At 36.5% G+C, this 24,776-nt stretch overlaps 2 protein-coding genes across 6 annotated transcripts in view; both read right to left on the bottom strand.

The window, feature by feature from the left end:
* The window catches only part of GPCPD1 (glycerophosphocholine phosphodiesterase 1), a 58,707-nt gene extending 34,179 nt beyond the window's left edge, over positions 1 to 24,528 (bottom strand). For 2 of the 5 annotated variants that reach the window (XR_001363791.1, XM_014546485.1), the window contains exons 1-5: positions 19,208 to 19,284; positions 17,243 to 17,339; positions 12,819 to 12,903; positions 5,604 to 5,679; positions 3,596 to 3,637 (exon numbers count right to left, since the gene is read on the bottom strand). Coding sequence is in view for 4 of the 5 variants with exons in the window: in XM_014546485.1 (XP_014401971.1) it covers positions 3,596 to 3,637; positions 5,604 to 5,679; positions 12,819 to 12,903; positions 17,243 to 17,339; positions 19,208 to 19,256 (349 nt within the window). In the remaining variant the exon portion in view is untranslated. Of the gene's footprint in view, positions 1 to 3,595; positions 3,638 to 5,603; positions 5,680 to 11,315; positions 11,365 to 12,818; positions 12,904 to 17,242; positions 17,340 to 19,207; positions 19,285 to 22,950; positions 23,048 to 24,505 lie in introns of those variants that run through there. The other 3 variants (XM_014546483.1, XM_005874668.2, XM_014546484.1) reach the window with 3 other exon arrangements.
* VIMP (VCP-interacting membrane selenoprotein) lies at positions 1,940 to 2,675 on the bottom strand (the record flags this gene model as incomplete). Its single annotated transcript, XM_014546521.1, is given in 3 exon segments — positions 1,940 to 2,191; positions 2,194 to 2,237; positions 2,240 to 2,675. Coding segments are annotated over 3 exon segments (606 nt in total), but the record flags the coding sequence as incomplete, so codon positions are not given.
* Positions 24,529 to 24,776: the final 248 nt, after the last annotated feature.

Raw genomic sequence — 24,776 nt, 5'->3', positions numbered from 1 at the left:
GGGAGCCGATCAATGATTCTCTCTCATCATTGATGTTTCTATCTCTCTCTCCCTCTCCCTTCCTCTCTGAAATCAATAAAAATATATTAAAATATATATATTTAAAAAATACCATCTTTTCTAAATAAAGAGGACAAGACTATAAAACACTAAAGCTATTCAAGTATTTTAGACTACCTGATGATATAACACAAATAGCCACAAATAAAATCCAAATTCCTATCCAAACACTGCCAAAGCATGTACATTTCTAAAGTGTATAAACACATGTCCCTGTTAAACCACAACCAAAACATTCAAACCTGTTCCTTCCTGTTCTGAATAGGAAAGCAACTGGTTATCAGCAATTTATCTCTGGTTCAGTCAGCAAAAGCACACATTCTGCCCACTCCTTTACACAGTAAAGTATTTAAAAATGAAAACGCAATCAACTGCATTTAAGGAAAAATAATAAAATAAAAATGCAATTTAGCATAATGCTGACACATTGTAAGAATTCAAGTCCCTGAAAACTTGAATTCTCAAAGTGTTTACTGAAGCAGAAGTATACAAATGAATAACATTTTCAACATATTCAGAGGTAAAAGGATTTCTAATGTGCTAATTAAATGTTAAAGACTAAGTCAGAATTACTAGAATATTCTGCTTAATCTGGATTTTACCATAAATGCACATATATACATACATAATGCACAAATTAGCTTAAGAGTAACATTTCATATCTTAAATGTTTAGAACTGATAATATCATTTTCAAACATAATACAGCAGGTCCTGGGGTTATGTCCGAGATCTGTTCTTATGGCCCGTAAGTCGGAACTCACCTACATAGTCACCCACGTCACTTACATGGAGCACATACACAGCAGTAATGAAGTGAAACAGTAAAAAAAAATTTAAAAGAAAGATAACAATTCCTGACCTTTACTTGTGGCAAATAAATAATAAAAAACATAAAGCACTTATGTACATGCGTCAAAATGGAACTTTTTTTTTATTATTAAATATATTTTATTGACTTTTTTACAGAGAGGAAGGGAGAGAGATAGAGAGTTAGAAACATCGATGAGAGAGAAACATCGATCAGCTGTCTCCTGCACATCTCCCACTGGGGAGGTGCCCGCAACCCAGGTACATGCCCTTGACCGGAATCGAACCTGGGACCTTTCAGTCCGCAGGCCGACGCTCTATCCACTGAGCCAAACCGGTTTCAGCGGAACTTTTTTTTTAAATAAATAAATGGGAGATGGTGACGTAACCATGAAACGACATACATCGAGTCCGAAGTAACCCGAGGACTGTCTGTAGTGTTAAAAAGTGATGTTATTACTAACTCATATAACTGAAATCATCTGTCAAAAAACTTAAAGCATAAGAATTATACAGGGGCCCAGCCACTGGGCTCAGTAGTTGAGCATCAATCTATGAACTAGGAGTTCATGGTTTGATTCCCAGTCAAGGCATTTAATTCCCGTTTTCACTTGATCCCCAATGGGGGGGGGGGGCATAAAGAGGCAGCCAATCAATAGTTTTCTCTCATCATTGATGTTTCTAATTCTCCCTTACTCTCTGAAATCAATAAAAATATATTTTAAAAAAAGAATTATACATGGTGGAGCAAAAGTAGGTTTATAGTTTGTATAAAAAATACAATAATCCTATATAATAAAAGCCCAGTGACTAACAGCGGAACGACCAGAACGACTAGTCGACCAGTCACTATAACGTGCCCTGACCACCAGGGGGCAGATGCTCAATGCAGGAGCTGCCCTCTGGTGGTCAGTGCGCTACCCCAGTGGGAGTGCCGCTCAGCTGACTGGGATGAGCAGCTGCTCCCGCTGCAAACCCTGGGCCAATGGGCAGGAACCCGGGCTGTGATCGTCGCCTCCTCGCCCCAGGCTCCTTCTCCTCATAGAGCTGACCCCTGAAGCTAGGAGGCGGGTTCGTGGCCACTGTGGGACTGAGGCCTACTCCACTGCCTTTCAGTGCTATTGTCCCTGGGCCCGGCCCTGACCGGGTCCCCTGGAGAGGCAAGTGCGAGTGACACTGGGCAAGGCTTCTTAGCCTCATCTGCCAGACGATGGGCCTCTATGTCCAGGTCTCCAGGCGCAGGCTCCCTCTTCTCCCCCAGACAAAGGGTTATAACTACCCACGCATAGAGGCTTCTTTCTGTCGCTTGCTTGCTGTTTGTGGGGAAGCTGGATGAAGTAGAAGCCCCTGGGCTGTCTTCTTCCTGGCATGGCCTCTGTAGCATTTCCCCTCTTGCATGCAGCCCCACATTTCAATCTTCCTTCCCCTTTTCTCTTCCTCAAGCTGTCATAGTTTCTCCTTGTGCCTTTCCACTTGGGCACTTAATTCTTCCTGCATTTTCAGGCGAACAGCTGCTAAAGCCTCCTGTCGTCTCACATCATCAGGTTCCACACCAGCTGCCGCCCTGTCCAGCTGCCTCTGCCTGGAGGCCCTCAGGCGGGCAGAAAGCTTCTGAAAGACTGCCAACAGGAGAATGCAGCCGAAGACCATGTACTAGCTGAAGACCATGTACCAGGCGTAGGCAGCGAGCAGGGAGCCCACAGTGACGTGCAGGAAGCGCAGTCCCTCTGACTCCAGAGCCCGATGCAATGACACCACTCCCTGACTTGCTCTATGGTGGCCACAGTGCTGCCAGATCACGCCATGTCAGCTCCGGCTTCCGGCTTCTGGCTTCCTGCCCCTACCCCTACCTAATTAATTTCCTTTCAATGTGCATGAATCTGTGCACCGGGACACTAGTTAATAAATCCTATAGAATGAAGAGCTAATATGCAAATGGTCACCACGCCCTCACGCCATCACAGCTCAGACACTTAACTCTGGGGAGAAAGGAATGGGGGCCGGCAAGGCACAAATGAGCTCACGAGAGAGGAATGGGGACCAGCCAGGCACAAATGAGCTTGTGAGAGAGGAATGGGGACCAGCCAGGCTGTGGCCTGGGAGAGGGATAAGCCACCCCCTCCGTGGTCCTGGGCACCTGCAGCTGCAGCCCGGGCGAAGCCGCCTGCCCACAGTCCCCTGTGGCTGCGGCCCGCCCGGGCAAAGCTGGCCGGGTCCCGGGTGCCTGTGACCGGCCGGAGGAGGGAATCCTGGGTCCCGGGTGCAGGGCGAGGCAGAGGCGGTTAGGGGTGATCAGGCCAGCAGGGGAGCAGTTATGGGCGATCAGGCAGGCAGGCAGAGGTGGTTAGGGGCGATCAGGCAGGCAGGGAGAGGGGTTAGGGGCAATCAGGCAGGCAAGCAGGCGAGCAGTTAGGCGCCACTGGTCCTGGATTGCGAGAGGCAGTCGGACATCCCCCAAGGGACCCCCCTCCCATGCATGAATTTTGTGCACTGGGCCTCTAGTAATAATTTAAGAATAAACTCTGTGTTTTGCGTACTCACAACTGTAAACCTTTTGCCCCACTTGTAGTGGAAACAATTATTTAAGAGAATGGCATTTGTTTCTTAGATTTAGCCTCTATTTCCAATATCATACTCTGTCATATTTCCCTATATCTGTTTCTAATGAATGTTATATAACATCTCAACCATATTAGTAACAATTTTTAAAGCTCAGTCTCACTTACTGTGGATTCCAAATTGTCCATCGTCAATAATAATTTCACTTTCTAGAATTGAAGGAAAATAGAAAACCTAGTTAAAATTCACAATGTATATGGACAACTGAGAGATTACCCACCTTAAGCATTTTTAAAAATATGAAATCTAAAATTTTAAAGCAGCCCAAAGTGAATAAGCATATTTATTGTAGCCCTCAATAAAGAATTCCCTTTTAAGAAGGCTATCAAACAATCAGTTCTTACATACTCAGTGATTATTCAGATGTTACAAGGAAGAGAAAGAGGACTCCTCAGATGGTGCTCTAGAGGCACTGGGACAAACTTCACCCACAATTTGTGAGCCTGACAGATTGCTGGACAACAGTATCTCCTGGTTCATTTTTCAAACCAAAGGTTTTGGCACAATTAAAATGCTTATTCTTATGTAATGCATTTTCTGAACTAATCTAAAATGTAATTCTCCTCAAATCTCCACTATTCTCAATAGCCAACTAAAAGCTTTACAAACAGCGTAAACTTACCTGTATACTCAGAGCTGTGAGGAACTATCAAAAGAGTAAGTTCTAGCACATGCCCTTCTAACAGAAATTTAAACTAAATAGATAAGCTACTAAGCCCCACCTTCTGAATAACATACTAATTCCCTGCTCTTTCCTTTCCTGTTTACTTTACACATAGGTCTGAAATATTTGTCAAAATTAATGTGATAGTTCCCAAGGAAGATTCTCTGACAGATTTCATGGAGCTCTTAAGTTTAGAGCATCTATTTTTCAGATATAAATTTCTTTTTAAAAGATCAGAAACATAATCATCCCACTTCTCACAATAATAAAATATATTTAACTGCAAGATGCTTCAAAAGGCAAATTATTTTAAACTACTCATACCTAATAATTTCCAACCTCAGTATAGAACTATTATAATTCTGAAATATGCTATCAGAAAAATCCTAAATATAATATCAAAAATGTATTAAAACATATAAAAAGAAAATTCAATAAAGAGGATGGAATGAGATAGCTGTTTAAACAAAACCTGTCTACTATAGGGTAAAGCAGAATCTCTCACTACTTTCTAAGCTGGTAACTAGAAAGCCAATTATTATCTTTACATTCTAATTTTCCTTAGACACTGAAAGATGCATTTCTCAGCAATGAGTCAATTTAAAGATGAATCGATAATTTAATGTATGTGAAATAAACTTCAAGTTTTAATCTTAGTATGGAAAAGGAAATTAAAAAAATACTTGTATGAAGAGAAATGCCTTTTTAGGCATAATAAGAAAACGGAATAATGTTTTTTATAAATTGATCTGAATATCAATTTTAACATAGCCAGCAAGGTACTTAAGTAAATAAGGAGGAAAATATGTCTGCTACAACCAAGAAATTTGAATTTATTCATACAAATTTATTCAAGTATTTACTATTTAAAAATAAAAAACCAGAATAAATAGAATAACTTGCTCTATTCTCACTAAAGTTAAAAATGTAAGAACCTTTGTTTTTGCCCTGGCTGGGTAGCTCAGTTGGTTAGAGCATCATCTTGATATCCCAAGGTTTTGGGTTTGATCCCTAGTCAGGGCAGGTACAAGAATCAACCAATGAATGCATAAATAAGTGGAACAATAAATCAATTTCTCTCTTTCCTTCTCTCTCTCCTTTCCTCTTTCTCTAAAAGAAAAAGAAATTCTCTAAATTATCTGAGCAAGTAATCAATAAAGCCATGGACGCTCAGCAAAGAATGTTACTTTGTAAACTTTGTCACTACTCCAAATAAAAAGTCTACAATAAATTAATCTAACCCTTCAAAATAAAAATAATTAAGCATTTCTAATAGTTTATAGAGAAAGGCAATTAAGAACTATTTAGTTTTGAAAGTAAGATTCATGATATGCTAAGTGAAAATTGACCTTAAACTTTAGAATAAAAATTTATTAAATCCCACTAAGCCATTGTGCAGCATATTAGTAACTTATGCATATGCCTCAAACAGATGCAGTTAATGCCCATACCTAAAGGGGTTATTGATCGTGGTTGTAGATGAGTCTCCCACTTGTGAACTATGACTTGACATGGACCACCGATAGTCTGCAATTTAAAAGTTAAATGTCTGCAATAATTTCTTATATCTTATATTCTACCCATGACTCCATTAGATGTTTGTGGCCTAAATTAATACTACATATGAAACCAAAAGATTCATCCTGTTAATTATCAATATTATACGCCCCTAATCAGGAATGTACTAGGTCACAAATCATGATGAGTGCTGCAAGAAAATGGGGATGAGAGAGTAAACAAAGAAAAATGGGATGAACTGGTACATAAAACTCATTCTTAAATCTGCCTACAATACTCGATTTTTTCCAAAGAAATTTTAATTTTTAACTGATATTCTGTTCTAAGTTAAAGTTAACCATAAATATAGTTTATGTTTGGTATATCAGCCAGTCAATGGGGTGTGTTACTGGGTAAAGCATCTCATCTTAAGTAACTCTTAAGGTGTTTGGATAAAGCCTAAACTCTATGACCATAGGAATAGTAGAAACAAGTACTTCAAGACCAACTATCACAAGTTACTCAAGAAATGTGAGGACATAATACAGTTCTTTACTATATACATTTAAGAATAGTAAGTAGATAACAGGAAGAACATCAGATTTCTCCTATCACAGTAACCAATGTTTCTAAAGAGCACAGGAAACCCTAAAAGAAAGGAGACACACACGGGTAAATTTGAAGAACAAATTTGATAAAAGTGAAACTAACATCCAGTTTTACTTTTTTATGCCTTTGAGTTTCTAAATTCATAGTGTGATAACTCCTAATATTGTTCCCTATTATCAAGTTCTTTTACTAAGAAAATAAAACTTTATGTCAATAACATCTACACAATTTTTAAAACAAGAATGAACCTACCAACAAAGATTTCCGACATATAAGAGACTGAAGTATTAAATGCTTCCTAATTATCCTTTAATTACTTTTTAAATGACTAATTAAACTTATGTGTCAAAATGAAACCCTTAAATACATATTTTAAAAGCAAATTTTGACTGTAACCTTCATGTCTTCTGAAAAAATGTAGTAAAATACAGGGATGCAAAAAGGAAAAAAAAAGTCACCCATTATCACACCACTTAGGGTTAATTATTATCAACATTTTCATACATAATCCTTAAGCCCTTTTCTAGGCATATCTAAACATACTATTAAAAAGCCTAAAACATGTAAGCTTCTCTCTATATATTATACATCTTTAGATGGCATTAAATACTCTCCTATAACACGTTATAGGATTTCAATGTTGATATTTTTTAAAAAGTCGCCAAGTGATAACAAATAAGTAACAGATTAGGCACATTAGGTAATTAAACACAAGAGATAATTCTGCCACTTAAAATAACCAGAGAGCCTGGCTGGTATGGCTCAGTAGTTGAGCATCGACCTATGAACCAGGAAGTCACTGTTTGATTCCCAGTCAGGGCACATGCCCAGGATGCAAACTCGATTCCCAGTAGGTGGTGTGCAGGAGGCAGTCAATCAATGATTCTCTCTCATCTTTGATGTTTCGCTCTCCCTCTCCGAAATCAATAAAAATGTATTTTTGCCCTAGCCTGTTTGGCTCAGTGGATAGAGCATCGGTCTGCAGACTGAAGACTCCCAGGTTTGATTCTGGTCAAGGGCACATGCCAGGGTTGCAGGTTCAATCCCCAGTTGGGGGCGTGCAGGAAGCAGCCAACCAATGATCATCTAGTCAAGGGCATGTATGTTGGTTGCAGGCTCGATCCACTGTAGGGGGCATGCAGGAGGCAACTAATCAGTGTTTCTCTCTCATAGATGTTTCTAACGTTCTATCCCTCTCCCTTCCTCTCTGCTGAAATCAATAAAAATATTTTTAAATAATAATAAAAAATAAATAAAATAAACAATAAAAATATTTTTAAAAAATAAAGTTTAAAAATCTTTTTTAAACTTGCAAACTTTTGGAATTTGAAAACTAAAATAGCACTAGATCCTCATTCAAATCACTTATCCTAGGGTAATACGAAAAATGCTTATGTTCTCTTGACAAATACCTTCTTGTTATAAAGTTTACTTATGAATTGGTAGACTGGGTAGATGTTTTTAAAAAGGTAAATGTGAAAACTGCTCATCTTAAAGTACGAATTTAACTTCCTTAAAAACTAAAAGGAGATGTATTTAATCCTACATTTCCTAGATTTTTTTTTTACTATAACTTTTTCCTGTTACAGTTTTCCAGTTTTTTTAAACATCAAACTTTCTAATCTTCAAGAGATGCAAATTGCGTACATTAAAAATAGGAATCATGTTTCTTAGCAATAATAAGCAGCCAGAGAAAACTAACCTATTCTTCCCATGTTTCCAACATACGCTACCCAAAGGAAAAAAAAACCTTCTTCACTAAAAGAGGGTATAGGTTTACAATCTTATAGAAGTTACTAATCAAAGGTAACTTAAAGGGTGCCATGTATATATTAAGTCTCAGCAAGGATTAAAAAGTGGGTAGAGGAGCCCTAGCTGGTTTGGCTCAGTGGAGAGCATTGGCCTGAGGACTGAAAGGTCCTGGGTTCAATTACTGGTCAAGGGCACATGCCCAGGTTGCAGGCTCAAACCCCAGTTTGGGGCATGCAGGATGCAGCTGATCAATGATTCTCTCTCATCATTGATGTTTCTATCTCTCTCTCCCTTTCCCTTCCTCTCTGAAATCCAGAAAAATAAAAATAAAGTGGGTAGAGGGAAAAAAAGACGTTTTTGTTTTAATTTGATTTGTCAGGGGAACTTTACCATGCACATAAGAATAGCCCTGTTGATTAAGTATTTGATAGGGTATATGTTTTAGTAGTAATTTTAATTAACTCCATCCTCATATGTTTTAGTTACAGCATACAACAATTTGGGCTTGAACAGAATGGAGTATTTGAGTAATCCAAAGGGCCAATTCAACAGATGACTTACAATTGTGTCTACTAGCATTCACACTACAAATCTGTGTTGTTTGGCACACAAAGTGTTATAATATTGGAAAAAAAAAAAAACACCCAAGTTTTAAAATACCATGAATTTCCAAAATTGTTATAACTAATTTATTAAACTTTAGAAGGTCATCTTAAATTTTAGCTTACTGAAGTTCTTTTAAATTTTTTTTAAAAAAACTGAGCATTGACATATTAAAAATCTCAATAGTGACTCCAAAACATGCAATCCTTTTTAAGGCTCTATTCCATGAAAAAACAATCAAGATCTTAGAAAAAAAAGAACAGCTCTCCCTTCCTCTCTGAAATCAATAAAATATAATAAATAAAAGAAAAGAACAGCTCCATTCTGTAAAAGGCTGTTACAATTTTAAGCATTTTGGAGTTAAGTGGAAGGTGTATCTTTGGAGAAAAAAAGGAACAGTATCAGTCCAGGACAGTATTCCATTAGCAGTACTGGTGGAGTTATTTTACAATTTAGTATATATTAAATCAGATGATTGCTAGAATGTTTTCAAGCATGCATACTAACAACAACAACAAAAAAACACACAAAACAATAAAACAAAACAACAAAAAAGACACCCTAAAACTATGTTTCCACATACACACAAAAGTCTTACTGATTGCTTCTCAAACAATTATTGACATCACTAAGCTACATCAAGCACTGAGAGAAATTTAAAATATTATCCAATATGTAGACTGAAATTTTTGTTTTAACAAACCACCAAACAAATTATCAAATACTCATGTAATAGCACTGCTTCTAACTATCATGAAAAATGTAAATGTGCACTTTTAATATTTACTAATTGTTTTCTTCCACTATTTTGGGGAAAATGTGCATGTAAAAGGATCTCTGAAGAATTTTTATCTATGCTGTCTGAGGCCAGACCATAGTTACTTAAGCATCACTATTTTTAATAAGACCATTAAGGAAAATGGTCACCTAGGAAGGAGTACAGCAAAGGCAGGTGGATAGATATCTCTATACGATAGTTCAAATATGAAGTTAATAGCTGAGGGTATTTAGCATTTAGAATTTCATTATATTTAATAAACCACTGACAATAAATAAATTGAAATTAAAAGAACACCATCCATTTACAATAGCATCAAAAAATAAAATAAAAATATTTAGGAATATATTTAATTCAAATGTGTAAGATATATACACTTAAAACTACAAAACAGCCCAGCCAGTGTAGCTCTGGTTGAGCACTGACCCATGCCAGGGGTTGACCCATGCCCAGGGCTGCAGGCTCGATCCCCTATAGGGGGTGTGCAGGAGGCAGCCGATCATTGATGTTTTTCTAGTTCTCTATCCTTCTCCCTTCCTCTCTCTAAAAAAATAAAAATAAATAAAAAATCAATAAAAACAGCCCTGATCGGTTTGACTCAGTGGATGGAGTATCAGCCTGCGGACTGAAGGGTCCCAGGTTCGATTCTGGTCAAGGGCACATGCCCAGGTTGTGGGCTCGATCCCGAGTGGGGGGCACAGGAGCCGATCAGTGATTCTCTCTCATCATTGATGTTTCTCTCTCCCTCTGGATGACTGTTAAATCAATAAAAATATATATATTTTAAAAATCAATAAAAATATATTTAATAATAAAAAAAGAAACCATTGTAAAAAGAAGCCAAAATAACCCTGGGCTATTCTAAATGAAAATCAAGAGAAATTAAGAATAAAATAAAAGTTTACAATGAATCTAATTATAAGTGAATGTTAGCACCTATAAAAATTGGAAACAGAATGTTACTGCAAAATAAAGAGCTACGTACACTGAGATGAAGGAAGCAGTTCAAAGACAATATAATTAAAAATTGGCTAACACTTCTGTATAAGGTAACTACCCTAATTCTAGCCACAAGAAAGAAGGGGTGGACATGGGTTAAAGAAATGTTTAAATTGCATGTTAACTCAAAAATTACTTTGGTGAGAATGTGAAATTAATGGACTATGCAGGCTCATACCAATGTTTTCATTCCAGGAATATCTACTACCTTTGATTTCTATGTTTATATAACTTAGTATTTTGATTGGTCACCAATAAAATTATCTTAAAATTCAACATATTAACCTTATTCTAATTCTACAAAGTATAAGAGAACACGTAGCTATGAAAAATTAAGAGAAAAAGGACTGCCAGACTCAACTTCTAAACTAAAAGGAATATGCCAGAAGGAGCAAAATATAAGAGAATATGAATGGTAAAATTTTACATTATTTACAATAAAATAGTAGCAATGGACCTAAGAAATTTATAGTTCAAACCCTTCATTTAAAAGATGAGGAAGCTAAAGTCTAAAGGTCAAGTGACAAGATCACAAGGTTTTTAGCTTAGGCTCTACAACTGCTTTAGATCACCTTCTAAAACTTTGACCAGTAAAATTAATCTTATTACCCATTTCAGCTTTTTAATGCTTTCATAATTACTTTGGTTTCCTATTATTCTTTATATTTATAACATATATATTCCAATGATTTACATCATTGCATGATTTTAAGATTCCTTGCACATTAGTTTTATCATTTGACAATGCACAATTGAGACAGTTTCATAATTACTTTTACTAAAAATTAAGTTTCATTTAAAAAGCGCCACCAACTTACAAAAAAAGTGTCCCTTTAAGTTTGCATGTGGGGGGGGGAAAACCCTCTAGCCATATGCATGGGATTTTATGTAGGTATTTACTCTATTCCATGAAAAACATACTTACCATGGCAGCCCCTGCATCACACGGTACATGTGTACACGATACAGAGCACCTACTTAAAGAAACACACTCACCAACACATACTGTAAACTTTTGCAAGTATTACAAGGGGAAAAACTTGTTTCTTACTGTAAGCAGACTTCTTGCCAATTTTTTTCAAAGGCATTTTGGACTGATTTGCTGCTTTTGGTTACATTTTCAATGAAGAGGGGAAATACTGTAGATTGGCTTATTTTAACCTGTGTTGACAACAGTCTTACTTTAGAAAACTATGCCCAAAAGATTCATTATGATTTTTCTGGTCCAAATGCCCCTTTAAGTAAAATTTAGTTGATTTCACATGTTACAAATTTCACATACCAGAATCCACAAATAAGCTTTCAACATCATGAGTGCTGTGGATCTATGTGTCTATGCATAATTGTTCAATATGTACTGAACAATTATGCCATGATGCATAATCCCTATACTAAGAAATGTTCTTTTTTTAAGTCATAAAGTGAGACTATTGTCAAGATAAGCCAACAAAATGATTAACCATAATGTAATTTAAGTTTAATTACTGAGTATTTACAATATATTCTCGGAATAAACGTAATAGGTGCAAAAGACAGCAGAAGTGGGTTTGTCAGTTTTCTTTTTTTATAATGGTGGCTAAGAGAATGAGGTAACAGTGGCTGCTTGCATTTTTCATATGTTACAAGTATTCAATGACCCTAAAGGGGAAGAAATTTTCTTAAAAGTTCTAATCCATTTTTTGTGTCCTAGGCTCCTGCCTAAGCCCTTGTTCACATGCAGCCCAAGTGTGCTCAAAGGTAAAACTCTGAAGGAAAAGAATCCTTTCAGCAAATGAGTATCTTTTAAAAAGAGGAAAAGAATCAACTTTTTTTTTCTAAATACAAAAACACTCCCAAAATAATAAATCATTTTGAGCAAGCAGATTTAGATTCAATAGACTCCAAAGGCATTCAGGAAAGATCTTGGTCTGTCAAAACCATTGTTGAAAAAATCTAAGAGAAATTACTTCAGTTTTTAAAGAAGTTAAACAATGCAGCCACTAAGAGACAGCTGCTGTGAAATAATTTTTAAAAATAATTATTCACTAAAAGCTGGCTACATACTCCTCTAAATGTACTTATACCACTTCACGATTAAAAAACAAAACAAAAAGAAAAACCTTGTAACTGGTTACTAATTAGTTTACAAAAGTTACCGAAAATACATACCTACCTATCAAGAATATTTATTTATCATTAAAACCTATATCATGATAACAATACTGCAACATACTTACTATTAGTCTTTTAAAAATTCCATTACAGACATCAGCTGTCTCTGAAGTGGCTACTTCCTTGCTTTTTGTACTAAAATGTTATTAATCTAGAGTTCTATTTTCTTTATTTGATCAATACAAACTCGTTTTACTTTTAATGTTTCCAAACTTAAATTAGTTGCTTTTGAAAGAAGTCTGCTAAAGAAACTGGAAACTAGGTGAAGAAAACATACCTTTGGTTCTAAAAAGCACCCTTTGAAGTAGCGATACTGAACTGATTCTCCTCTACTGAGTACAATGGTTGCTTTCCAAAACATGCTGTGAGGGGAAAAAAAAAAATTAAAACAGCTACATCAATACCAAACTAAAATGCATAAAGATTGCATAATTCATAAAACCCCTCAAATAAGGTCTGTGACCCAAACCACTTATTTATTCCTGCACAAAATTTACTCCAGGCCTAATCTGTACCAAGCACTGGAAACACATTGATGAATGAGGCAGAAAGAGCCCCATCTTCAAGAAGATTGCTTTCTTGTGTGGGTAAACAACCCGGCAACATACACTCTAAGAGCTATTTGAACTTTCTGATGTGACAGGAAGTGCTGGAAGAGGCTTTTGGATGGGAGGTCTCAATGAGGAAGAACTGTCTTAGCTGAGACCTAAATGATGGGAAGAAACCAGCCATACAAAGAGCCAGGAGAAGTATTAAACAGAAAAAGAAAGTAGTGCAGAGGTGGAAACTAGAGTCAGGCTTTCCTAGCTAGAGATGTTACATAGCTGCTAAGAGGCTTTGGGGCCAAGGCCAGCAACTCATGTTCCCAATTGTCCCTTGTTCTAACTGTCCTGCCCAGACTCTGGCTATTCTCCTAGCCAAGCAATCAGTATTTGTATCTTACTTGTTTCAACCCAATGTCCTCCTTTGAACTATGCTATTCTAAAATTCACTACAATTCATGATTAGAAGTGGTTATTAGCTTCAAACCACAGACCAGCGGTATCCAAAGTGTGGCTCCAAGGATGGTCAGTATCACCTAGGACAGTGATGGCGAACCTATGACACACGTGTCAGAGGTGACATGCAAACTCATTTTTTTGGTTGATTTTTCTTTGTTAAATGGCATTTAAATATAAATAAATATCAAAAATATGTCTTTGTTTTACTATGGTTGCAAATATCAAAAAATTTCTATATGTGACACCGCACCAGAGTTAAGTTAGGGTTTTTCAAAATGCTGACACGCCGAGCTCAAAAGGTTCGCCATCACTGACCTAGGAGCTTATTAGAAATGCAAATTCTAAAAAAAAAAAAGAAAAAAGAAAAGAAATGCAAATTCTCAGGCCACACCTAAACCTGTTAAATTAGAAAGTCGAGGGGTGGGGGCGGCAGCCAAGAATCTATCATTTAACTGGTAACTCTGATGACAAACACTTAAGTTTGAGAGCCACTGTCATAGACCATTACCCAAACATTAATTCCACCTGAACAGTTCAGTGAATAAACGGCAGTTCCAAATGTTCTTCCATGACACCAGATGGCTAGCACTGCTCCCCACCTGGCTGCCAAGATAGGCTTTAGGCATTATCCTCACTCTGACTCAATTGTAGTTCCTAAGAAATATCCACAGCCAGCTGTCACCCATAGTCTTAGCTTCAGCTATCAGAAAAATATGGTAGTTAAAAAATACACATACCCTGACTTTTTCCTGGGAGACTCTGCTTTCATAGGTCTGGGGTAGAGCCTGATCATATGGAATTTGATAAAATTTCATAGGGCACTGGATATATGACTGGTTGAGAATCACGGCTCTAAAGCAAGGAGAGCAAATGCTTGGCATATGTATCCCTATTACATTTCCCTGATAGGCTCAGAATCATTTTTCAACACAGGACTCCAAGCAAACTCTACCAACTATAAGGTGAAGTTTATTTCCCATCTCTGCTACCAAAAAAAAAAATAAGGGAGAGGGGGTGGCGGCAAATTCCCAGTACTATTTCATCCATAAAACAGTAAGCTAGAGTGTATAAAACTAGCCCCAGATGTGCACACTATAACTGGTGGGAAGCTTTGAAAAATATACTGGGGCCCCTCTCTAATACATTATTTCTCAATCCAGGAAAAAGGCCTAGGAATATATATATATATATATATCTTTTTAAAGAACAGTTTATTGATTTTTAGAGAGAGAGGAAGATGTGAGAGTAAAACATCGATTGGCTACCTCCTGCATGCCCCCTACCAGGGATAGAGCTCAAGACCCAGACATGTGCCCTAAGCAGGAATCAATCTAGCAACCTCTTGGTGCACAGGACGATAGCCAACCAACTAAGCCACACCGGTCACGATTAGGCAGGTGTATAATTTAAAAGCCCTCAGAAGTTATTTTAATGTGTACCTCTGGTTAACAACCACTAAATAAAGAAAAGAGATGGAAAGCAAAGCAATTCGTCTTTTTCACTCTAGATCTCCAAGCAAATGGAGCAAAGTTAAAAATGAAATGGCACTGCTCAGTGAGGGCAAGAATGAACATAACCTAATGAAATTAAAAATAAACCAGGCAAGTGAGAAGGTTTAGTGCACCTGCATGATTTTGAATTGCCCTCAAATCCTTCCCCAAAATCTATAAGGAGAGCAAGTAAAACCAAAGTGACTCACATTTTCTGCATTGTTAAGAAACAATACCAAGACCTTCAAATTAACTGTAAGTAGAAAAAAAAAAACCAACAAAGCTCTTGTCACCACAAGCCTGTAGGTATGAAGAGGCTTAAGAGACTGTGAAAAAGGGGTACAGAACACTTTGATGCGAAGGCCACCTATTCTCTATTATCTTCTTGTATAACTTTGTATTATCTACTTCCTTTCTGCTTGTGAAGCTCTGTTTATCTGCCATATATGAATCAATATATTTCAGTGTATGCCAACAATGTGAAAAATAGCTGGTCTCGTAAGTTAAGTTGTTAGGTGTTACCTCATGTTATTCACATCACTTTGATGAGGCTGAATGAAATGGACTTAAGATAGGTGACAGGGAAGCTCAAAAGTTCTGAGCAGAGGGGTATTTTAGGAACAGTTCAGAAAAATACAGGTTTCACTTCATAGAACTGGCTGATCCGAAAAGTCAAGGGGAAAATAGTCACTTGAAAGGACTCAACATCCCATTCCTTCCAATATCATTTCTCAATGGAACTTTACTTGTGGCTGAGAAAATGTGCACACTAATGACAAATAGTGACAAGGGTGTTCTATATATTTTTTATGTTTTTCTTTTTCTTTGCTTACATTAGGGTATTGTTTTATTTTCCTTTGCTTTGCCATCAGTGCTTCTCAAGCCATCTGCTTCGAAGGACCAGTTTTTGTTTGCTCGTTTGTTTTACCCAATCTGTCCTGCAACAGTACCCATTCAACAAGGTGTGCCCATGGTGACATGCATGGATGCCCTAGCATGTCAAACTGCCATAAACATTTCCAAATGCTTGTTCTCAATGTGTATATTTCTCACATCATGCACTGATTTTTTTTTTTTTTTAAAAGGTTTTTGTCTAACACTGGTCCACAGGCCACACTTTTAGTAGTGCTGCTCCATAGGAAAACAGAATTTGAGCTTCATAATCACCAAATTTAGTATTTCTCCCTAGGGGTATTGCATGTATTTATATACTATTTAGAATATCATCTCTCCTTACCACCTCCCCCCCACACACACATACAACCCATAACATTTCCAGATATTCCCAAGTAGAGAAGCACCACCTTTGCTGACATTCACTGATTCTATCCTAACCCCTTTACTGTGTAAATGAGGTAACCGAGGTCTAGAGATATTAGATGTGCCCAAGACCACAGTTAACTGCAGAACTGAAACCGACACCCAGATCTACCTTTCCCAGCCCAGTGCACCAATATACCCATGCTAAGTTTAGTGCTGTATTTAATGTTCATAGTGAACTCATTTCATTACCTTAGCTTAACTATCTAAACAAGTATGTGCTCCATTCTGTTACTTTTAGTTAATACTATACACATCTGAAAAAAAGTTACTTTAGAGCAAAAATTAAATCTTTTATCAAGAATATGTACTGAGAAACCAAAAGATACTGCCTAAAAGTTCAAAAAGAAAAGAAATAGCAATATAAGTCTATTATTTAGAAACTAGAGGCCCGTTGCACGAAGAGATTCATGCAATAGGCCTTCCCTTCCCCTGGCTGCCGGCACCGGTTTTCCTCCGGCACCCGGGACCCAGGCCTTCGCTGCTCCAGCCGGAGCCTTCTGTCTCGCTCCGCCGCTTCGTGCCTATGTATGCAAATTAACCACCATCTTTGTTGGATTAATTTGCATACTCTCCTGATTGGCTAGTGAGTGTAGCGGAGGGATGGTCAATTTACATGTTTGTCTATTATTAGGTAAGATGTTGTGGTACCAGAAAAACCAACTAAGAGTTGAAAATGGTTATCTGAGAGGTAGAAATTGAGGAACATGAACTTTTTCCTCACAGCAAACTTTGTAAAGCTATTTCACTCTTTATCATCTACATACATGTGATAACTTTGAGAAAAATTAAAATTAAAAGAAGAAAAACATACCAAGCCATCTTAGACAGCCCCCAATTTATAATCTGAACATTGCAATTATTCTGTAACCTGACATTTCGATGCTTACCTTTCATCTGTCTCATTCTCTGGAAGGAGAGCCACAGCATTTTGAGGATTCCAGTTTCCCAAAGCATCACAGCTTCCACATATAGCAAAAACTTCTCCTAAAGAAACAGAACACCAGTTACAGTGGCATAAATAGAAAAGTTCCCACTTTTAGTTTTAAAGATCAGTCAGTTGTATTAGTTTGACCGGATGCAGAGTACCCTTTAGCAAAGATGGAGGACCCCCACTGGAAGCGTGGGTTTAGATTCAGGTATTACACAAGCATTGCATTATTAACTTGACCCACCTTTACATACCCAAAACCAGAGAAAAAGAGGGATGTGGAGGAATGAACTTTTCCTTCATTTGTTCAACTATTTATTGAGCCAATAAAAAGCACCAAGATGACTGACTAATCAAACCATAGTTCCTGCCCTCTAGGGAGCTTCCAATTTAAAGGGGCAATCGCTAAATGCATACAAGTATTCTAAAGAAATAATAATTTATATTTCCTGAAATTCAAACAGTAGCTATTAGCAAGTTAAAGATCAAGAAAATTATCAGTGGGACAGAAGCAATGTAACAACAATAAATATCCTTAAAAAAAAAAAAAAAAAGACATTGAAAAATCTAGTACACCTTATAAAAATAATGACTGTCATCAGAACACTTCTCATCAATAGACAAACCAACATATAGTTATCTATATTTGCTAAATTTCATTTATTTAGCAAAAGTCTAAACCTTCTGCAAGGCGGGTGTGGCTCAGTGGTTGTGCATCGACCTATGAACCAGGAGGTCACAGTTTGATTCCTGGTCAAGGCACATGCCCAGATTTCGGGTTCAGTCCCCAGTAGGGGGCATGCAGGAGGCAGCTGATCAATGATTCTCTCATCACTGATGTATCTCTCTCTCTCCCTCTCCCTTTCTCTCAGAAATCAATAAAAAAATATATTTTTAAAAAAGTCTACCACCTTCCTGGATATAAACACACGGAAGTCTTTGACTTATATCAACACTTTCTGAATTAATATAATTAAAATTCATAAAGAAAAATATAATGAACTGAACCCAAATGATAAAGGTCAAGACAAATTCCTCCACATTCTGATAATAGCTCGGTTTCTAGCTTTAGGCACTACTCTGGAAAAACTAGAATTACAGTTGGTTTAGCCACCTGCATGAGCATTTTGTAAGCTTGGGCTATAAAACCTAACTAAAATTATAGGTATGAGAGTCATTCAGGAGTTTTCAGAGTTCTAAATACACGCGTAAAGCACAGGGTGATTGAGTACAGAGATTTCATGTCAAAATATTTGAAATACTTATATCCTTTAAAGTAACCATATTTCTTATAATAAACTTAGGTTATTATACCTTCCCTGATTTTTTCTTTTTTAAAGGATAAATAGGGACCTTAATCTAGTTGAAAGTATGGGAGATTACAGTAAAGAGAGTTAAGTGGGGCAGAACACAGATCTAGAGGAAATAATTTTGAGAAAATACCAATGGTTCTAGAAAAGAAATGCAACAGATTTGAGGAACTGCCTAGTATAGCCAGAGTATATTAAACAAGGAGGTATATAACCCAGGTACAATACTGTTTTGACATGCTATCTTACATAAAAATTATTTCACACTGCTTAAGTAGACAGCAAAAAAAAAACACACAATAAAGCTAAAAATAAAAATTTATAAATTGGGAACAAAGTTATCTTAACCAAGTATTTTTCTAATTTCTTGCACTAGCAAAATTTCCCTTATTTTTATGCTATTTAAAAATCATAGCCCAATTATCTTTGTCATATGCAAAATTAAATAAAATCACAGCTTTCTTGGAAAATATTAGTTTTTTTGTTTGTTTTTCCCTGCGTTTACTATGCTCCAAGCACATTTCTGGTATCAGACAAGCCATAAAGATATTTTCATCTAACAACACCTCCATATTTAAGATTAACCAGATAAGAAAAATGCTCATTTACAATACCTGGAAACAGAGTTCCTCTTATTTCAAAGGTAACCTGAGAAGGTGTCATTCTGATGGATTTATTTGAGGATGTCGTGCTAGGAAGAAAAAGAGAAGATGTCATTTATAGTATATGAAAATATTAGCTCTAGACAGCTATACAAAAACAAAAATGCTGTCCATTATCACTTTTGAACAAACTTGTCAGCTTCTTGGTCCAATAAAATTTATGATGTGAATATAAAGGAATATTTTGGCCATTTAAGCTAAAAAAATTTTTGTTAAGGTATACCATTTAAAGTTGATTATGTTTTTCTATTTTGTTAGTATACATGCTTTATAATCTTCAATATAAATATTTTTAGGATGGCAAAAAAAAAAGAATCTTAACTTGTGAGCAAAAGACTCCACAGACCTTATATAGAGACTGAATTACTTAGGAAGTACCTAGCAAGTTTTAGGGACTTAATGTTACAGACCTGTTCCATAAGAATATATGGACCATAAAAATTGCAAAACAAATGTGACCTTTCCCCCCTCCCCCCCTTTTTTTTAAAGGATGCAGATTCTCTTGTCACATACTTTCTCTTCTGATAAGCAGCTGTTCTAAACTCAACCTATCTTTCCTGGACAGGCCCACGTTATGGTGAAAGGAAAAAAACGATAGAGAAAAATAGAGGCTCAAGAGAGGATTTGTACCTTAACAGAAAGATTTTTAACTTCAGTAACAGGAAAACAACCAAAAAACAAAATATCACCCACTGAAACAAACTAGTCATGTTCTGCAACAAGTTTGAGAATGTGCTTCTTAGTAACTAATGACAAACAACCAAACACCTTCCGCTACAAGTCACTCTTCAGATTTTCTCTTTATTATCCTTAGGACCATCAAGTCCAGTTCTGCAGACTTAAATTTAGAGTATCAACTTTGCAATTTATTACCAAACCCTGTATTTGATTATATATATATATATTATATATATATACCTTTCTTTCAAAAGTTTAAACTTCATTCATAACCCTAATTCTCCTACCAGTATTTTGGCTTCTAAATCTCCATATTCTTGGAATCACTTTATTTACAGAAATCTAAACCCCTAAGCCTTTAATGTCTTTAATCGCTTATCCACATTTTCTCTCTCTGAATTTTCACTTCTTTGCTATTTCCCCCAGCCAAATCAATCTGTTTACCATCCTCTAATTTAAGTACCTGAGGGACGATAGGAAATAGGTTTCTTTTTAAATATATAATGTCAATTCTCAAGAAGGTTATAGAATGTAAATATAGAAAGAACATGCCTTGGCCGGGTGGCTCAGTTGGTTGGAGTGTTGTCCCACACACCACAAGATTGCAGGTTCGATTCCCAGTCAGGGCATATACCTAAGTCCTAAAGAACCTTTCATAGTGATTCATTCTTCTATTTCCCCTTTGTTCTCCCTTGGCTCCCTGTGAACACAAGCACTACTCTGCAATGGTCATTTAATAAATAACTGCTACTACACTTCTAAGACAAGGCAGATAGATTTATAGTAGTGATTCTTACTGGAGGCATTTTTAAAAAAAATTTTATGAAGTGAATATACAGCTTATTTTTAAATTTTTCAATTATAACCAACATTCAGTATTATATTCATTTTAGGTGCAGTCTAGAGGTTAGACATTAATATAACTTATGAAGTAATCCCCCTGATAAATCTAGTACCTGCCTGTCACCATATATAGTTAACACAATATTATTGACTACATTCCCTATGCTGCCCCTGTGACTGTTTTGTGACTACCAATTTGTACTTCTTCATCCCTTCACTTCTTTCATCACCCCCCAATTCCCCTCTCACCTGGCAACTATCAGTCTGTTCTCACTTGGAGGCAATTTTGCCCTCCAAATGTCGAGAGACATTTATGGTTGCCACAATCAATCTGGGGAGATGTTCCTGGCATCTAGTGGGTAGAGGCCAGGAGAGCTGCTAAACACCATAGAATGCACACAGAACAGCTCTCCACACATAACTGTCCAACTCCAAATATCAACAGGGCTGAGATTGAGAAACCTGATCTCTAATTAATTTGTATCCACAGGGGGCAGCTATGGGGATCAAGAGTGGAGGCTCACCCTGGCTGTATGGCTTAAGTTTGCTGGAGCAATGTCCTAAAGCACCAGGGTTGCAGGTTCGATCTCCAGTCAGGGCACATATAAGAATCAACCAATGAATGCTATATAAATAAGTGGAATAACAAATGCATCTCTCTCTCTTAAAAAAATCAATAAATAAATGTTCAAAAAAATTTTTTTAAAGAGTCCAGGCTCAATGTTAGCTATAAACTATATATCATCCCATTTACATCAATCAGAAAATGTAAATGTTGAATATATATAAACAGGACCATCAATGTGGCTTCATGTTATACTTGGATAAAGACTTTCCTATTTAGCAGCTTGACCACTTCAGTTAGAAAACCCAAGACTGCACTGGAGAAAAATCTGTCCTTCCTCAAAATAGTTTCTAAGATATCTAATCTACTTCCTTTTTTGTTGTTGTTGTTAATCTTCACCTGAGGATATTTCCAGTAATTTTTTTTTTTTAGAGAGAGAGAGTGGGAGAGAGAGGGAAAGACAGAGAGAAACACATCAATTGGTTGCCTCCTGCATGTTCCGGGGACCAGGACACTAATCTACTAGTACTTTCTAAGAGTAAACATGATCTATTTAAAGCACATACATCCAGTTCTAACACTACTGAAAAATATCCTCAATCTAAAAATACCTTAATTGTTAACCACTCCAAATAGCCTATTATTATCCAAAAATCTTAATAGTTCTCTTTTGCCCTAGCCGGTTTGGCTCAGTGGATAGAGTACCAGCCTGAAGACTGAAGGCCCCCTGGTTCAATTCGGATCAAGAGCAAATGCTAAGGTGTGGGCTCAATCCCCAGTAGGGGGCGTGCAGGAGGCAGCCAATCAATGGTTCTCTCATCATTGATGTTACTATCTTTCTCTTCCTCTCCTTTCCTCTCTGAAATCAAGAAAATATATTAACATATATATATTGTCTTTTAACATGACATCTGATATGAATCTGAGTATATAACACTGAGTACAAATATTTCCTTTTCTAATTAATAAAATGGCTTATTGAAGCACTGCAATCTTCCATTTAAATTTATATCAAAAACCTTAAGGCTAGCATAAAAGCTCAAATTTTATGTTTCTGAATTAATTTTGAGACATAGCAAAAGCTCCATTATTCAGCAAAATTGCTGAATAACCAACCTCAATCTCAACCAATAACATACTTTCACCCAGTGTTTACTACCACAGTTCTCAACTAAGGAGAGTCTTGTCCACATAATTACAGTACATAGTTATTCAAAATTGATCAATTAATAGGTGAATACTATTTTAACCAATTTTAGGGAAATCAGATGTAATTATTCCCATGCATTAAATTTAACAACTGATAAAAAATTATCTCTAAATTTCTACTGCATTAAATGAGAAAATTATCTAAATTTAATTTAACAAAAGGGAAATCAATTGGTCATTAAAATTGAGTCTCTTATTCTTAAGGTTGTTCGTAAGAGTGGCTATAGTAACTTGGCTGGACACAGCTGCAGTAAATGTACTATACAAAGCTAAAAAAGCACAAAGATAACCCCACAAAACTTCCCCAAACGTCAACAAAGCATCATCTTCCACTTATATTGCCAAAAGTAGTATAATTTTGTTTAATTTCCACCCCATATCCCCCAGTTTAATACCATACCAATAAAAGCCGGGAGAGCTGCTGCTACAGCAGTTTACTCGATCGTGGACAGAAGCCAAAATTCTGGTGCAGGACTGAAGCACCCAAGCACCAGCTATCACAAAAACAGTGGTGACTAAGTAAAATACTGTTCTGTGGTGAAAACACAAAATTTACACACCCAGTAACACTTCCTCTTCGTTAAAAACAAAACAAAAAGAAACAAAAAACCTTGAACAGGGGAGGTCTTCCAAATATACATAAAATAAGATGAAAAATGCTACATACATGAGCTGACTGTGTAGGTAATTTTATATATCATTTAATCAACTCACCTATCACTCTTTTATAGACTGCTTCCTGACAAAGGTTTTTGGTTTTTTAATATAACCTCCATTTCGTGCTTTTAGATAAATATTAAACAGCATTCTTATCTGAGATTTTGAGTAGCATTTAACACTACTTTAATATTTTTTAAAGACTCAAGCAACTAGCAAAATATGACATTGCAACTTATATTTTAAAATATTTGAGTTTACACTACCTAGCAAAATAAATTTTACTCTCTTCTTTTAGTCAAAGAAACTATTCCAATATGTGACCTTACTAGTTTACCAGCTTAGGGGACAAAAAGGAGATTTAAGCAAACCAAGGTATAAGAACATTTTAACTTAGAGCTAAATTAAAGACATATTTTTAGCTAAAACATGTTTCTCTCGCCAAAAAGAACATCTCTCACTGTTTTCCTTTCCCCCAATTTTTTTTTCAAAGAAAAAGCTGTTTCCGATTCTCTTTGCTCTTTCCTAGACACCAACAGCTTTGAGTATCATAACTGACTGTAAGAAAGGACTATAGGAAATGCCTACATTTTCCTGAGTTAATTTCTTTGTTTGGTGGAGGACCATTATGATCCCACTACTCTGACCACAGTATACTTTGAGTCAATGTTTTAGTAAAATGTATGCAGACATGAAGAAATTTTTATTAAGAAAGGATTTCTGGATTTCATTAAGCCAAGTTAATGCCTTAATCACTTTCTAAACAATGCAGTAAAGTCTTTCGAAACGTTTTCCTTTTCATATATACTTCATATATTTTTCTTGGTTAAGTTAAACACAGAAATTTGATTCATCAATCTACTTTTTGTACATAAAGTTTTACTCACTTTGTCACTGTGAGATTTATTTTGTGGTCATTATTTATTTCTTTTTTTAAAAATATATTTTATTGATTTTTTTTTTTACAGAGAGGAAGGGAGGGAGATAGAGAGTTAGAAACATCGATGAGAGAGAAACATCGATCAGCTGCCTCCTGCACACCCCCTACTGGGGATATGCCCACAGCCAAGGTACATGCCCTTGACCGGAATCGAACCCGGGACCCTTCAGTCCGCAGGCTGACGCTCTATCCACCGAGCCAAACCGGGTAAGGCAATGTGGTCATTATTTCTTTAAGTCCAACTTTTCTAAGTCTTATTTTGTCTAGAATCCTGGCTCGCCCTAGTTCTTTTTAAAATTAATTTTAAAAGAATTTTTTAGAAAGAGAGAAACAAACATCAGTTTGTTGTCGCACTTATTTATGCCTTTCTTGGTTGCTTCTTTGAATGTGTCCTGACTGGGGAATCAAACCCGCAACCTTAGCACGTGTGACCAACTGAGCCACCCGGCCAGGGCCTCTCCAAACCAAAAAACAGGTAGGACCTTGTGCCGTTCTACCTGTTTATATTGCGTGACCTGTAGCCAGCACATTAGGAGTTTGGAAAAAGTACTGATAGCTGGTATTTACTTTTTAGCTAAGTCACAACTGTCAGAAATGTAGCAAGATGGAGAAACATGCAGGGGAGGAGT

The sequence above is a fragment of the Myotis brandtii genome, unplaced genomic scaffold (genome assembly GCF_000412655.1).
Source record: "Myotis brandtii unplaced genomic scaffold, ASM41265v1 scaffold45, whole genome shotgun sequence".
NCBI classification, from domain to species: Eukaryota; Metazoa; Chordata; class Mammalia; order Chiroptera; family Vespertilionidae; genus Myotis; species Myotis brandtii.
The sequence above is the reverse complement of the archived record's forward strand: the minus strand, read 5'-3'. Positions and strand labels throughout refer to the sequence as shown.